Genomic DNA, 16602 nt, shown 5'->3' with positions numbered 1-16602 from the left:
GTGTCCAGTTCAGCCTCCCTCAGGGGATGCCCAGCACCCAGTGTACCGCATTTTGGATTTTAGCTCAAACCAAGAGACATTACAGAACAGAAGACCACACTGCCTTGGGGTAGATTTTTGCTCCAGTTACCTGGAAAGAGAATCATGAAACTAGATTATCATGTAAGAGAACATTTGTAGAGACTCAAGCTGAGCAGAAGAATCCTTAAGTGTTATCTGTGGGGGAAAGTTGAGCTGGTCGTGATAATACACTTTCTGGACAGGAGCAGGACTACATGAAATGTTTCCCAGAAAGCACGCTTATGGCAGAGCTATGGAAACTATAACAATATCCAGTAATAAATTATTTAAGAATATCATCGTATTTCTGAGCCTCGGGATATGGGAGCAAAATGACACAATAGAAACCCTGTTAAGAGCTTTTATACTTTTATACATACTTGACAGACATCTGTTGCAAATGCTTTTCTCATCAACTGAGTGATATAAGGAGGTGGAATGCCAGGGAATATCCTGAAGGGAAGAACAAAGAACAATGGACAACTTTGTGACTATCATTCCCGTTTTGCTTTCTCTTATCAAGGACAGTTGTTGAAGACATAATGGGCTGTGTCATGAGGAGAGCCCTTAGAAAAATGAAAATATGGGTGGGTTTCTGAAGACAGACCTGTTATCCAAAAGGCCTTCATTTTGTGAATCCTCATTTGATAACATTTTGTGGTTCTGCCTTGGGAACGCTCTAGAACAGGAAGCACGATTTTAGGATTGCTATCCCTTCTCTTACTATACTGGCCTTGATATTGATTTTAGCCTTTGCAAGTCATTGTTGAATATTTGGTGTGTCTAGTGTGCACTCTTTGTGACCATAGCTGGAAATGTGACTGACACCATTGCCATTGTGGAAACAGATGGTTTTCAAACGTACGGGGTCTGGAACACATGTCCAAGTGTGTTATGATATGGGATGTGGTAAAGATGCGGTTCTTAAGTTAGATTATTTTATTTTTTACTTGGTTTGTATTATAAAGTGCATTTGCAAAATCTTTAATAATATTCATATAATATAAAGACATATTTTTAACTTTCCCATTTAACAAGTGGTACCCATGGTTTAAGTTGCTTTAAGTTAGATTATTTGTCAATATTTAAATGAATATTTTTTATCAACATTAATCAACATTTTTTTTAAATCTATCAACATACATTTAAATGAATGTTTTTGGTTTGGGCTTTAGCATCATGCTTTTAAAACCTGATGCTTACCATTCTTATAATCTACTCTTTGGAAACCAGCTAGATTAAATTTTATAATTTTCATGTTGTTTCTAAGTGATGAGGTAAGAGAAAGTTTTAGGGGGCTAGGTGCAAGTGCATTTCAAATAACACACTGGAGACTTTAATAGTTTTCATGCCATCTGCTAACAGTAAGATTACATACTCATTATATGTTCTCCTTCTAGCATTTTCTAAATACTAGAGACATCTTGAGGTGGTATGGAAGAATTTCTTCCTGATAAAAGGCATTATAATGGAGCATCCTGAGTCATATACACTTACCATTTTTATGTTCCTCCTTACCTTGTTTTCCAACATCCTCGCTTGCTGTCTTTAACCAGTGGTCCCTTAGGTTTGCAAACAGAGGAGCCTATGACAGAAACATTAGAAAATTTCCAAAGATCAGACTCCACAAGGCTGGCTGTGGAGCAGTGCAGTGATGGGGCCGGGCACTCCAGCTCACAGCCAGCTCACAAATGAAACGTGGAGGCTCTCCCACTATTTCCCAGCAAAGGGAGACTATGTTGCACTAATTGTTTTATTGATCGATTTTTAAAGACTGAAATGGAGGGCGCCTGGGTGGCTCAGATGGTTAAGCGTCTGCCTTCGGCTCAGGTCATGATCCCAGGGTCCTGGGATCGAGTCCCGCATCGGGCTCCCTGCTCAGCAGGAAGCCTGCTTCTCCCTCTGCCTCTCTCTCTCTCTGTCTCTCATGAATAAATAAATTAAAAAAAAAAAATCTTTAAAAAAAAAAAAAGACTGAAATGGAAAAGATGTGTAACCATCCTTATTGTTGTAAGCCTTCTGGAATTCTGGGATTTGTGTTTTTTGTCATTATTGCTGCCTCTTCACGACCGAGCTCACCTCCTTACCAAATCTGGCTCCCCCCTGTTCTTTTTCTGGTTGGTGGATTGTATACCTTTCATTTTCATGGCTAGGGAAAGGTTGTAAAGGAGTGACCAAAGGAGGCAGTAGGATATCAGGAAAGGCCTGTTGAATCATGAGAGATGGTTCAATATTTGACATGCTGATAGAAAGGATCAGGCGTGAAATTTTAAATCTCTTGAGGTTTAGGGGCTCCTGGGTGGTTCTGTCAGTTAAGCCAGTGACTCTTGGTTTCTGCTCAGGTCATGATCTCAGGGATGTGACTTCAAGCCCTGCATTGGGTTCTGTGCTCAGCGGGGAGTCTGCTTGAGATTCTCTCTCTCCCTCCTCCTGCCCCTCCCTCTGCATGCTCTCTCTTTCCTCCCGTCTCTCTCAAATAAATAAATCTTTAAAAAATAAATAAATCTCTTGAGGTGTATGAGAAGATTCTGAAAAAAAAATAGTTGTCTTTAATAAAATGTCATATGGCGTGGATAATAATAATATACCCTGACTGAAATCCTTACCATGCTTCTAAAGTTAGAAAATTAATAGTGCTGGGGTAGTGGTGGAGGGGGGCAATTATTTTGTACAAAAACCTTTGCTTTAGGTTTTCATATCTGCCAGCTCTCCCTACTTCCTTTCCTTCTGTGCACAGACCTTGATAAAATGAATTGCAGTAAGTTCTCTGTTGAAAATTTACCTTTAGCCTCTCTAATGAATAAATGCTGTGTGTCACATTTTTGTGTCCTAAACATTCTATTTATGCCTTAACTAGAGAAATTATAAAGGAGATGCAGATGGTCTTTGAGGAAACTGCCTGATGTTTGTGTTTAGAAACTGAGTTCCCTTTTGTTTAAATGTTTTAAAGTTTATATCTTTTGAAATTGAAAACATTCTTCAAGGTAGGCCAGAAGCCAGCTATGGCTACTCACACACAGACTGAGTTCTTTGTAGAAGTGAGTAATGAGGGCTAGGGGGTGCTGGGGAGTGGATGGCTTCTTCTGTTATGGGCACAGGAGGACTCTACGGCATAGAATGGGTTATACGTTTTCTTACAGCAGTTCAGCTTTGACATTAAAAGGTGATTTTCCTCGTGTCTCATATGCCTTAATTTATCTGCTGCTACAATAAAAAGCTTCCAGTTCAGAAAATTTGAGGGAAAATGTGAAATTTGAACATGTGTATAAAATAACTCTCTGAAATAATATTTGTTCTTCAGTGTGATTGCTACAGGGGATCTTTTAATTGCAGAACATAAATGTCAGGTTCTGGACCTAGAACCTGAACCAAATGATGTAAAAATTTGGTTCCTAGAATATTTATATATGATATCTATATTTTATATATCTGTGTATTCCAGTATAGTTAGTATACAGTGTTAAATTAGTTATAGGTGTGCAATATAGTGATTCAACAATTGTATGCGTTACTCATCATGACAAGTGCACTCCTTAATCCCCATCACTTATTTCACCCATCCCCCCACCCACCTCCCCTCTGGTGACCATCAGTGTGTTCTCTATAGTTAAGAGTTTCTTGTTTGGTTTGTCTCTTTTTTCTTTGTTCCTTTGTTTTGTTTCTTAAATTCTACATATGAGTGAAAACACATGATATCTGTCTTTCTCTGACTGACTTATTTCACCTACCATTATTTCTCTAGATCCATCCATGTTGTTGCAAATGTCAAGATTTCATTCTTTTTAATTACTGAGTAATATTCCACCATAGATACATACCAAAGCTACTTTATCCATTCATCAGTCGATGAATACTTGGGTTGTTTCCATAATTTTAGGTTATTGTAAATAATGCTGCAATAAACGTATGGTTGCATGTATGTTTTTGAATTGGTGTTTTCATATTTTATGGGTAAATTCTTAGCAGAGGAATTACTGGATCATGTGGTAATTGTAGTTTTAATTTTTTTGAGGAAACTCCGTATTTTTTTGAGCAAACTTTTCCACAGTGGCTGCACCAGTTTGCATTCACACAGTGTCCGAGGGTTCCTTTTTCTCCACATCCTCCCCAACACCTGTTATTTCTTGTGTTTCTGATTTTAGCCATTCTGACTGGTGTGAGGTGATATCTCATTTGCATCTCCTTGATGTTGAGCTAATGTTGAACATCTTTTCATGTGTCTCTTGGCCATCTGCATGTTTTCTTTGGAGAAATGTCTATTCGTGTTTTCTGCTCATTTTTTAATTGGATTATTTGGTTTTGGGGTATTGAGTTGTATCAGTTCTTTGTATATTTTGGACACTCATTCTTTATCAGATATGTCATTTGCAAATATCTTCTCCCATTCTGTAGCTCCCTTTTAGTTTTGCTATTTGTTTCCTTTGCTGTGCAGAAGCTTTTTTTATTTTTGTGTAGTCCCTATAGTTTATTTTTGCTTTTATTTCTCATGCCTGAGGAGACCTATCTAGAAAAATGTTGCTATAGCCAATGTCAGAAATTACTGCCTGTGCACTCTTCTAGGATTTTTGTGGTTTCAGGTCTCACGTTAGATCTGTAATCCATTTTTTTTTTTTTTAAGATTTTATTTATTTTTTGACAGAGAGAGACACAGTGAGAGAGGGAACACAAGCAGGGGGAGTGGGAGAGGGAGAAGCAGACTTCCTGCGGAGCAAGGAGCCTGATGTGGGACTTGATCCCAGGACCCTGGGATCATGACCTGAGCAGAAGGCAGACACTTAACGACTGAGCCACCCAGACGCCCTGTAATCCATTTTGAATTTATATTTTTGTATGGTATAAGAAAGTGATCCAGTTTCATTCTTTTGCGTGTAGCTGTTCAGTTTTCCCAGCACCATTTGTTGAAGAGACTGTCTTTTCCCCAGTGTATATTCTTTCCTCCTTTGATAAATATTAATTGACCATATAATTGTGGGTTTATTTCTGGGCTCTCTATTCTGTTCTATTGGTCTGTGTGTCTGTTTGTGCACCTGTGCTGTACTGTTTTGAATACTACAGCTTTGTAGAATAACTTGAAATCTGGGATTGTGGATTGTGATGCCCCCAGTTTTATTCTTCTTTTTCATGATTGCTTTGGTTATTTGGGTTTTTTGTGGTTCTGTATAAATTTTAGGATTATTTGTTCTAGTTCTCTGAAAAATGCTGTTGGTAGTTTGGTGAGGATTGCATTAAATCTGTAGATTGCTTTGGGTAGTATGGACATTTTAACAATATTTGTTCTTCCAGTCAATGAGCATGAAATAGCTTTCTGTTTGTGTTGTCTTCAATTTCTTTCATCAGTGTTATATAGTTTTCAGAGTACAGGTCTTTCACCTTTTTGGTTAAGTTTATTTCTAGGCATTTTATTCTTTTTGGTACAATTGTAAACGTGATTGTTTTCCAAATTTCCCTTTCTCCTTCTTCCTTATTAGTGTATAGAAATGTAATGGATTTCTCTATATTGATTTTGTATCTTGCAACCTTTCTGAATTCATTTATCAGTTCTGGTAGTTTTTTGGTGAAATCTTTAGGGTTTTCTATAAATAGTATTACATCATCTGTAAATAGTGAAAGTTCTATTTCTTCTTTACCAATTTGATGCCTTTTGTTTCTTTTTCTTGTCTGACTGCTGTGTCTAGGACCTCCAGTATTATGTCAAATAAAAGGGGTGAGAGTAGATATCCTTGTCTTGTTCCTGATCTTACAGGAAAAGCTCTCAGTTTTCACCATTGAGTATGATGTTAGCTGTGTGCTTTTCATACGTGGCTTTTATTATGTTGAGGTATTTTCCTTCTAAACCTACTTTGTTAAGGATTTTTATCATGTTTCATAGAATATTTAAAATTTTACTTATTTGCTTTTTACAAAATACAGAGGTTCAGCAATCACTTGTAACAACTCAGTGGAGTTTTACTATCTAGAAAAGCTACAGTGTTATAAAGGCTTTTGATTACCTCAAAAGAAATATTGTAAGAATACATATAACCATATTTGATAATTATAAAATAATTTAAATGTATGTTTCAATTTTGTTATGGGAAATATTTTAAAGTAATACTCCATAATACTCCATTTTAATTTTTAGAATTTTTTAATTTGTTTTTTTAATTGAAATAATCCCATTAATATGCTTTTCTAAAGGCATTTTCATTCATTAATTGTTTAAACTGTGCACTTTTCTAAGAAAACTGTTTATACAAAGAAATACTTTGAAAAGTGTCTAAACTTTTATTTCTGGGCTTTATTTCCGTTCTTTTATTTCTTGGTATAAAGAGAAATTCCTTTCAGATTTTCACTTGAGCACATATGGATATACTAGTGAGTGAAACCAGTATTTTTAATAAAAGTGGGAGTAGGCAAAAGTTAAACTGTTTTAGCTCTAGAAACCTGGCACACAACGCCTCTCAGAATAATATGAAAGAGGAACTTGTCTGGTTGGCTCAGTAGGACTTTAAAACATTGTACCTATATTGTGGAGTAGGGCAGAATGAGAATAGCAGAGAGGTACCAGTGAAAATAGGAAAAGGAAAAGAAGGGAGGAAAGTTAACAAAGGAAAAGATGCCAGAGAAGTAGGAGGGAAGGCGAGGGATGTGGGGACTATTGCCCATTCATTCATTCCTTCATTTATTTTGTGCCTCATGTATCAGGACCCTGGCATTTTTTTGGGGTGGGGAATGTGGGGAAGGGGCAGAGGGAGAAGGAAAGAAGGAATCCCAAGCAGACTCCCCACCCAGCATGGAGCCTATCGCAGGGCTTGATCTCATGACCCTGAGATCACAACCTGAGCTGAAATCAAGAGTAGGTCACTTAACTGACTGAGCCACCCAGGTGCCCCAGGCCCCTGGCATTTTAAGCAGAGGATCAAACAAGCCTTTGCTCTCTTCTGAGGCCTAAAGGCCTGTCGTCCCATCCATTGGACTAATGGAAAAGAGCTTGAAACAAAAGATGAGCCAGAGTGGAGAGCAAGAATGGACAAAGAGATCCGAGCAGGGATATCAACAGATTGTATGCCAAAGGACAAGAGAGATGGAAGATGAACTTCTCCTTACTCCTTGGCAGAGTATGGAACCACATCTCGTATCTGCTCTTCCACACCTACAGGATACCTGTGACTTACTTCTGATGTCTTCTCTGACCCTGTCCTAGGGAGTACCCTCCTGAGGACACTGAGGACCACACCCACACAACCATCCATCTCCCAGAAAAACCTGTATTAGTGTCTTTCACGCAAGGAACCACCATCACTGCCCTCTGAGTATTTTACACAGGAGTTGTGTTTGGTGTCAAGTAAATGGGTAAATAATGAACCAGGATGATAAATGCTGCTAACGAGATGAGTAAATCAGCTAGGTCCAAGGGATCTGGGAAAGTTTTCTGGAGGAAGTTGACATTTCCCCTTGTTAGCTCTTTTTTCTTTCTTTTAAAAAATTCTGTCAGAATAAACCTATTCTGGAAAAGCCTTTAATTTGCTTCACAGTGGAGAAACAAAATGTTTACATTTTGGTTTAATTCAAAAGTTAACAGAGGGGTGCCTGGGTGGCTCAGTCTTTGGGTGTTTGCCTTCGGCTGAGGTCATGGTCCCAAGGTTCTGGGATCGAGCCCTCTGTCCGGCTCCCTGCTCCACAGGGAGCCTGCTTCTCCCTCTCCCAATCCCCCTGCTTGTGTTCCCTCTCTCTCTGTTCTCTCTCTCTCAAATAAATAAATAAAATCTTAAAAAAAAGTTAACTGATTAAATGGGTTAGATCTGGTGTTTCATTGGTGGCTTAATGTTGGTAAAGTCCTGAATACACTTTAAAAATCATGTTAAAGTTTCTATTCCCTTTCCCCAAATTCATACCCATTTAAAAATGTGTAAAGTTTCTAAAAGAAAACGCAGGATCTTTTGTCCTGCATTTCCACCATCCATTTTATACATAAATATGTGTAGGCAGTACACTCTTGCGACTTAATATGAAACACATGCCCTTAGAGCAATTTAACTAGTGTGTTTAAAATACACCAACTTATTTCCTGATTTGAAACTGCAGTTTTATCAGACTTTTAGAGGAAATGCTAAATCATGATAGGTTGCACTAGATTTCATAGAAGAGCTCTTTAGAGCAGTGGAGGAGTCTCAAAGGACTGAGCGCTTTTTCATACTTTACGTTCTTTCATATAAACCTGATTTAAAGACATTCGTTGTCGCTTGTTTTCTTTTTCTTTTTTTCCTTTACAGAGACTATAACAGTAAGTCAGCATCCATTTGTGGTCCCTGGTTCATCTCAAGTCTGCAGTGTCCTCTTCTGCTTTCTTCTTGATGGGCTTTGTTCTTTCTTGTCCTATGTGTCCGTCTCCAGCCCGTCTGCTGCCCTGCACTCCAGGCGCTCCGCTCATACTTGGCCTTGGCTGGGATGTCTAGTAGGCCGTTTCAAATTTAACATGGCTGAAACAGAGCCCCTGGCCTTGCTCCCAGCTCCCTGCAACCAAACCTGCTCCTTTCCCAGTCTTCTCCTGTTAATGAATGGCAACATTATGGAGCCTGTTTGGGTCCATGCTCAAACCTGATCCTTGACTCTCTCCATTCCCCTGGACAGTCTGTCATAAATCCTGTTGGCAGCACCACTCACTTCTCCCCACTTTTGCCACCGACATCCAGGCCTCCAACCTCACCTGAGCTTCTCATTCCCTCTCCTTCCACCCTTGCCTTTCTATAGCCCATTCTCTACGCGTCAGAGTGATCCTTCCAAACAGAAATCCGATCCATTCATGCCTTGGCTCAGAAGCAACCCAGTGGCTTTCTGTCTCATTTAGAAAACAATTTAGACATAGCTCTAAGCACCTAACGATCTAACTACCACTCTGATCTCATATTTCACCTTTCTTCTTCTCCCTTGCCCTGCTTTGCCCATACCAGCTTTCTTGCTGTTACTCTGTACCTAAGAATATTTGCACCCCAGGACCTTTGCACTTGCTCTTTCTTCTGACACAAACGTGCACCCCCACCCCCCACTAGAATTTAAGTTTCATGAAGGCAGGAACTTTGCTTTATTCCTTCACTGCTCATCCCAGCACCTGCCTGAGGCAGCAATGTGTGGCCAGGACCTAGGGTTTCTGATTCTAAGTCTGATTCCAAGTCCTGCTCTTTTTGTGATTCTGGGTGGCCTTCCATAGGTTTTGAGGTCCCTTGAACACAGTGATCACATCTTCTATTCCTTTTGACCCATTCCCCATAGGGTATAGGACTGTGCTATCTAGTCGATGAGGCCCTTGCATGTCCCTAGTAAATGCCATGGCTGGAATGAATGACTTTCTGTGCTCCTTGTGATCCGTCAGCTTGGATTGCAGACTCTCTCAGGGTGTCCTTCCCTCTTTGTAGGAATAAAAGACAGGCTGCTGTTCCTCACGATACACAGTGGCATTTGGAAATTGCAGGCAGTTTGAGGCGAAAAGAAAATCCAAGGTGGTAGGAGTCTAGTGCTCAATAAATAGATTATTTGTATTCTGAAACTTAAACCTGTAATGGAACTGTGTAACTTTGGAGGAGAGGATTAGAGTGAAATTAACAGGCCCTGTGCTGGTTTAAGCCTGAGGTTTTGTACAGGATGTTGTACACTTAACCTGACTTTCTTAAGGAAAGTGTGTCCCACATACCTTCTTTTGCAAATGAAAGAGCATCCCTGTTTGGGTTGGATCTTTCCAAAACAACTATTAAAGTATTAAAACTCCTACATTTGATTTTGAACATTTCTGTTCTCTTGCCTGCAGTTTCTTAGGTGACTCTGGTAATCCTGATTGTCTTCCCCTTGTTTTTACAGGTGATCTGCAATGCTTTCACCATCTGTAATGCAGAGATGCAGGAAGTTGGTGTTGGCCTATATCCGAGGTACGGCAAATGGTATTTCATTTACTAGAAGAAACAACTGTAATTCACCCAGCTCCCTGACCTTGTGGAAGGTGTCAGAAAGGCGATTGCCGCAGCTGGTTCAAGAGCAATGCTCAAAACCTAATGATAAATTATAAGAAAATGGAAAATGTTAAGTTTAAAGAAAAGAATTTTATAACCCTGTAGTATATGCTGTGGTATGAGCAAAGAAGCCCACCTCAGACCTAAATTCTTGATCTCGGGGGCCTTGGGGTAAGAATTTGGGGATCGTGGGTGCTAACAAAACTTGGTTATTACGTTGGGGCATCTGGTTGGCTCAGTCGGTTAAGCGTCTGCCTTTGGCTCAGGTCATGATCTCAGGGTCCTGGGATCGAGTCCCTGGTCCGAGAGGAGTCTGCTACTCCCTCTCCCTCTGCCCCTCCCCCTCCTCATGCTCTTTCTCTCAAGTAAATAAATAAATCCCAAAAAAATGGTTATTCTCCCACCTGCCCTGATCTTGTTCCCCAGCCTCCTGGGCAGAAGCACAGGAGTGTCTCACCAGACTCATGGTGTTGCACCCACTGGGGTCATTTGGTCTTTTGGCTCAGCATACTCCAAGCTCCATTGCCTCAGACTTTCAGGGTTTGGCCTTCTGAAGTGCTCTCTGCCGCTGCTTCTGAGGTGGACCCTCTTCCCCTGAGCTGCCAGGCTGTCCCTCCACAAACACTGCAGTCACTCCTCAGTCCATTTTGTTTTCATGCTGGGAAGGTGCAAATACAAATATAGTCCTTCTTATCATTAGTTGTGAACCTGAGAATTCACCTGCTTTTCTCACTTCTCACAAGTGTTGTAAATCATGGGTCTGTTGGTCTGGGTCCCGAGAAAGATGGGTCAGAGCACAGGGTGGGAGTTCACGCCGCCTCGTTCCGATTCGGTCCCACTTGCTGGTTGTGTGTCCTGGGGCAAGCCGTTGACTTCCCCGTGGTCGTTCCTTCATCTCTCAATGGCCCTCATGAGATTTGAATGATGTTTGAATTTGGAAAACTTGTGTAAGGGCTAAGAAAGTGTTTTCTACACAGTGAGCGCTCACTTACAGTTCTTCTCAGTATTATCCAGTATGGTGCAGCTTAAATTCATTCCCTTTCCCAGATGGTAAAAAGCCACCTTCGTGATATTAAAGCGACTGGGCCGGGGCTCCAGGCGCTCCAGGATCTCGTCAGCAAGATGCCCTCGGCTTTCTGTGTAAGAGGGAGGACTCTCGTTATTCTTCAGGAGGCAGGCAGGTCCTGCAAAGGGGCCGCACAGACCAGAGCTGTGTGAGAAAGGCTGGTGGGGTCCTGGTTGCCATCTAAGGAGACAGCTGTCCCCCACACTCACCCCCAGAAAGCACTCAGAAAAGGTTTTTGTTAACACACTTCCCTAAGTAGCCTCCATCTTGGGGAGCATTTCGCGTTATGCGATGTGGGCTAGTGACATTTCTGGGACTTCTCCTAGAGCCCTCAGTCCCTGGTGCCCTGTCAACTTTACCTGTCCCCTCTACCCCCACCCCCCCCATGCTGAAGTATCTTTTGCTGATTATATTCATTAACTTTAGATGCTTGACTGTCTGCTGAGTGACGCTACCCTCTTTTTCTCTTTCCTCCAGTATGTCTTTGCTAAATCATAGCTGTGACCCCAATTGTTCCATTGTGTTCAACGGGCCCCACCTCTTACTGCGAGCAGTCCGGGACATCGAGGCAGGAGAGGAGGTAAGCCACCTGCTTTTCCCACCTCCTGGCCTCCTTTTCATCAGAGACCCTTCCCTGAAACCAGCTGTGCCTGAGGGACAGCTTGTCCCGATCGTTCCACCAGGGAGAAGAGCCATAATGCGTCCACCCAGTGACCGATTTTCCCCTCAGTCCTTGTCCAGGATTATAGATGGATTGCCTTTGTAAGCCACCATTTCTTTGGATCTCAGCAGGTCCTCTTGTGTGTGTGCAAGAGAGGGGTGTGAGCGTGTGACGGAGTGTCCATGTTCAGTGCATGTGACGGTTTGCCAGCCTTTCGCATCCTGGCCAGTGCTCATCCTTCGTGGGCAGGCATGCAGCCCGGCTTGTGAATGGGACCCCAAGGGCTTACTTACCCCCAGGGCTACTTGTTCCATTTTGCAGGTGACTCATGTATCTTTGTGGCAAGAAAGCAAACAAGATTTACTCGTTCATGTGGTCATGGGGCCTTTACAGAGCTCTCAATGTTTCTGTGCAATTGTTCAGCAAAGATGCGAAGGGCAGAGAGGCCAGGGAGTACAACCTCCTGTAGTGACTTAGCCTTGACCCTCCGGAGTTGTAACCTGCCACAGGTCCTTCTCCAAAGCGCCAGGTCTTACAAGGCAGCTGGGGATGAGCTGCCCCTGGGCTCCCAAAGCGGAGCCCACACAGGGTTTGCACACATAACCACACCGAACGTGGGCTTATAGGTATTTTACACTCTTTAGAACCTAGTTTCCTTCCACCTTCCAATTTGCTAAAGTGGATATTTATTGCAAGGAAAGCAGAGTATCATAAGCTTTTATTGCATTTATGCAGCACTCAACCAATAAAACCTAAACTCAAGGGCACCATATTTTATGTAGACAGGGATTGGGCTTCAACAAGACTTCCCTCCAATCTGATTTTCAACTGAATAAGCTGTCTCCTATACAGCCACTTACTGGGTTTCCCATTTTTAGGACCCCTGTGCTCAGTACACTGGGGTATCTGTCAACGAGATGGAGAATTACGTTGTTTTTTATTCTTGGGCCACATGTGATTGCAAGGCAGGTAAGAAAGGGGGGCGCTGTCCATTTGCAGCAGCATTAGTGTGGGAGCTGAGGGCCGACTATCCCCGAAGACGATGTCGCTGCTGCTGATAGGAGGATGATTTACTAAATTAAAAAAATCAATAACTGGAGAGGCAAACAGAAAAACTAATACAAACAGTCGGCATTTTCAGGATCAACAAAGAGATTTTCCTATGCCTTGTTTTCTAGGCTTGGTTGCCCATTATTTTCCTTGGTTGGTTTTCATTTAGTTGAAAAAAAGTCTTGTTTCTTGGTGCTGACTTCACTTTTTTCATGTCCTTTTCCTTCCATCTCTGGAGCAACAAGCAAATCCTTCCTCTCGCTTGACACAAAATAATTGTGCTCAGGATCAGGCCCTGCAGACTCAGATATGTTCCCGCATGATATTATCAAAGCAACTTCCCAACAAACGGAGCATTCTCCCTCTAAGTCCTTTCATACCGTCTATTTGGAAGATAATTTTAATTGAGGTGTAATCGACATATGACATTCTGTAAGTTTCCAGTGTATCACACAATGATTCGATATTTGTGTATATTGTGAAATGATCACCACAGTCCGTCTAGTTAACATCCATCACCAAACATGGTTACAGATATTTTTTCTCTTGTGATGAGAACTTTTAAGATTTATGCTCTTAGTGACTTTCAAGTATGCTTTGCAGTATTGTTAACTATACTTGCCATGCTATACCTTATATACCTAGGACTGGCTTACTTTATCATCGGAACTTTGTACCTTTTGACCTGCTTCACCTATTTTGCACCCCCCTCCCACCTCTGGCAACGACTGATCTGTTCTCTGTGGCTATGAGCTTGATTTTTTTTTTCTCCAGAAAATAAAATTTTCCCCACCCCATTGTGTGTCTTGGTGGGTGACATTTTGTCTGCACGGTTTCCCCCCACCCCCATTTTCCTGTGTTAATGTCACACACCCTTCCAGGTTCTTTCAAACATCATCCCTTCTATAAACCTCTTCCTGATTTCCCAGATTACAGGAAATGTCTTTTGTTTTGAGATCTCCTTTATTTTCTTTGAGATTATTCTGGCTCTTCTGGTGACTTCTCTGTTTGGCCATAAGCGTCATGAGGACAGGCCCTTGTGTCTTACTTCCGTATCTCCCTTAGTACCCAGTACTTGGCCTTGCCCCGAGGAGGCATTTGTGGCTCGTTGTTGACTTGACTTCCATTAAAGTGAGCTTCCATGGAGCCTAGGATTGCTTGTTCCTGAGGGAACTGTTGGCATTCTGGATGGTCAGCGGTTCACTGTGTCGGTGAAGGCTGCTGTCCTGAGTCCCAGGTCAGTTGATGCCTATAGCTGCCCACCCCCAACACCTGACATTCCTCCCACACATTTCAAACTGCCCCTTGGGGCAGAGGGAGAACCAGGAGAAAAGACATTTTGAGGTTAAGAGGGGTAGTTCCTTTTTATTGTGCAAATATTTGCTTTAGTTCAACTGAGCAAGGAAGTAAATTTAGAAGCTTTTGGCAGTTTCAGAGGATCAACTTTGCATCTTGGCTCTGATGCTCATCAGGGAGCCCCTGGTTCTAGCACATGCTCCCTGGGATGTGAGTCCCAGGATACAGGCTCCATGAGGGACGACTGCATAGTGCTTCTTAGAGAGAAGATCCTTACTCTGTATCTGTTGAGTGAGTGAATGAGGCTTGCTGCAGACAAAACCAGAGGTGGAATAGAATGTTAGAGCCATTTTTAAAACTACCACTAATCTTCAGGTGTGTCCCACGGGCCCCAGAAAGAAAGTAACATGAAAGCCAGCCATTACCAGTTTGAGATGAGACCATTTCAGACCTTAGCCCAGGAGACTGGGAATTTGCATAGGTTCCACAGTAGAAGTCACCATGGAAATTTCCTACCCCTTTGTTTCTCTGCACATGAAGCCCATCCCTTGGACCACTTTCAGACCCTTCCCTTCAAACCAGCACTATCTATAACACTTTGCTACTTCAGGATTTCCACTGTAATGCTGAGTTGTTGGGTCTGTTAGTTTGGTTTGGTTTAGTTTGTTTGGTTTGGTTTTGCTTTGGGGTTTTTGTCTCCTCATCTAGTACCTCCTACAGAGAGGTTTATAGTAAGGTTTGAGGCATGGCCCTCATGCTGGATTGCTGACAGCTGCCTCTTCAGGGTTTTGGTAAGCCATGAAATGTGTATTATCCGCTAATGGTGTTCTAAAACATGGATCAGGGAAGAAAGCTGGACAGTCTAGGCCACGCTTGTGGAAATTCCTGGTAAAAAGAGGTTGTAGCTGTTACAGATAACGCCCCTGGCTACCAGCATCCTCTGGAGCCGTATCAACTGTGAAAAATATGATTTGCATAAACTGAGCATGTCAGTATCCCTCATATTGGTTTTAATTTAAATTAAATTTGTCAAATGACTTAGCACATAAGTAAAGAGGACTGAGAGAGAAGAAACATGGCAAATCTGATCACAGTGCCTCTGCTTCAGTGTGGCTTCTCTCTCAGTCCTCTTTACTTATGTGCTAAGTCATTTGACAGATTCACTGCCTACTTATTGGGTGTCATGTCCTGGGGTGGGCATTGGGAATACAAAGATGAGTAAGACCTAGCCTTGCCTTCCAGAGCTCAAGGTATAAACGAGGAAACTGACATAGAACAGAAAATAGTAAGAGAATATGAAATGTACAATAGTATAAAGTACTTAGGGCTTTATAGACGTTCAGATTAGGGGCATCCAAGTGGTGGTAGGGGGCAGGGGTGGGCGAGCGGCTAAGAAAGACTTCCAGAGAAGGGACTCCTAGACTCTTGAAGGATCCATAGAGTTCAAGTTGCCTGACACAGGTGAAGGCGTTCTAGACAAAGACACAGAGACAAGGGACAGAATGGTGAGTTCAAGGAGTAGGAAGCATTCTTATCAATTGACTGAAAACTTTGAATGTGACCAGCCAATGAGGGAATATTCAGGGACCAGACGTGATTATAGGACCCCACGGGGGCCTTATTAAGGACCTCCTAACAATGTCTGATCTATGGGAGGCACTCAGTAGATATTCATGAAGGGGTTGGGGACAGGCAGTGGGGCCACACTGAAGCAGAGGCACTGTGATCAGATTTGCCATGTGTAAGCAAGGTTGGGCCAGTGAGGGTCATGTTGATGCAGTAATCCAAGCAAGAGGTGACAATGGTGCCCCAAAGTCAGGACAAATTCAGGTGGCGGCTCATGATGGGGGATCTGAAGAATATGATATTTAGAAGCTAAAAGTAGCAGGATTTGCTAATGACCGAATACAAGGGTGTGACAACAAGAAGAGAAACACTAACACTCAGGTGTGATTTTAAAAAGAAGTGAGATTTGCAGTCTTGTTTTCAGTTCAGAGCCAGTAACCACAGAAAAATTTGTAATTGTGACTGTGTGATTCCAGAAATGAAAATGAAGTCTAATTTTAATTTGGTCTTCTTATCCATTCTGTTGTACATAATGAAAAGATGGGCTTCATGGAAAAGGGGTTCCTTTGCCTTGAAATATTCAAGTAAGCAATATATCCAATATTCAGCAAATATCTTTCATGATATTACTCTAATGTTGGAAGTGATTTACTGCATTTCCTATAAAAGCTGCTCTAAAATGGCAAAGCAATGGTCAGTGGCATTAATATTTTAATGCGATTTTGTTCTATGCCATTAAAGCATCCACTGATCAATGGCCAAGTTTCATATATACGTTCCTGCTAAATGAGCCCTACATGTAGTGAGCAGATTCTTCATTAAAAGTGGTGAACCAGTGAGTCTTCAAGAAAGGCTTTTTATCTTTGGCTGATAAAATGATTTCACTGTCATTGCCCATTAGTAACCTATGGTGCTTCCCCCCC

At 41.8% G+C, this 16602-nt stretch overlaps 1 protein-coding gene across 2 annotated transcripts in view; it reads left to right on the top strand.

Annotated features, from left to right (window-relative positions):
- The window catches only part of SMYD3 (SET and MYND domain containing 3), a 708338-nt gene that overhangs the window by 546465 nt on the left and 145271 nt on the right, over positions 1 to 16602 (top strand). For both annotated transcript variants that reach the window (XM_028111942.2, XM_088017182.1), the window contains exons 6-7: positions 9892 to 9959; positions 11584 to 11686. In XM_028111942.2, coding sequence (XP_027967743.1) covers positions 9892 to 9959; positions 11584 to 11686 — 171 coding nt within the window. The remainder of the gene's footprint in view (positions 1 to 9891; positions 9960 to 11583; positions 11687 to 16602) is intronic.

Source organism: Eumetopias jubatus, unplaced genomic scaffold (genome assembly GCF_037043125.1).
Source record: "Eumetopias jubatus isolate StellerSeaLion01/CBP00866 unplaced genomic scaffold, mEumJub1_p1.0 scaffold_12, whole genome shotgun sequence".
NCBI classification, from domain to species: domain Eukaryota; kingdom Metazoa; phylum Chordata; class Mammalia; order Carnivora; family Otariidae; genus Eumetopias; species Eumetopias jubatus.
The sequence above is the reverse complement of the archived record's forward strand: the minus strand, read 5'-3'. Positions and strand labels throughout refer to the sequence as shown.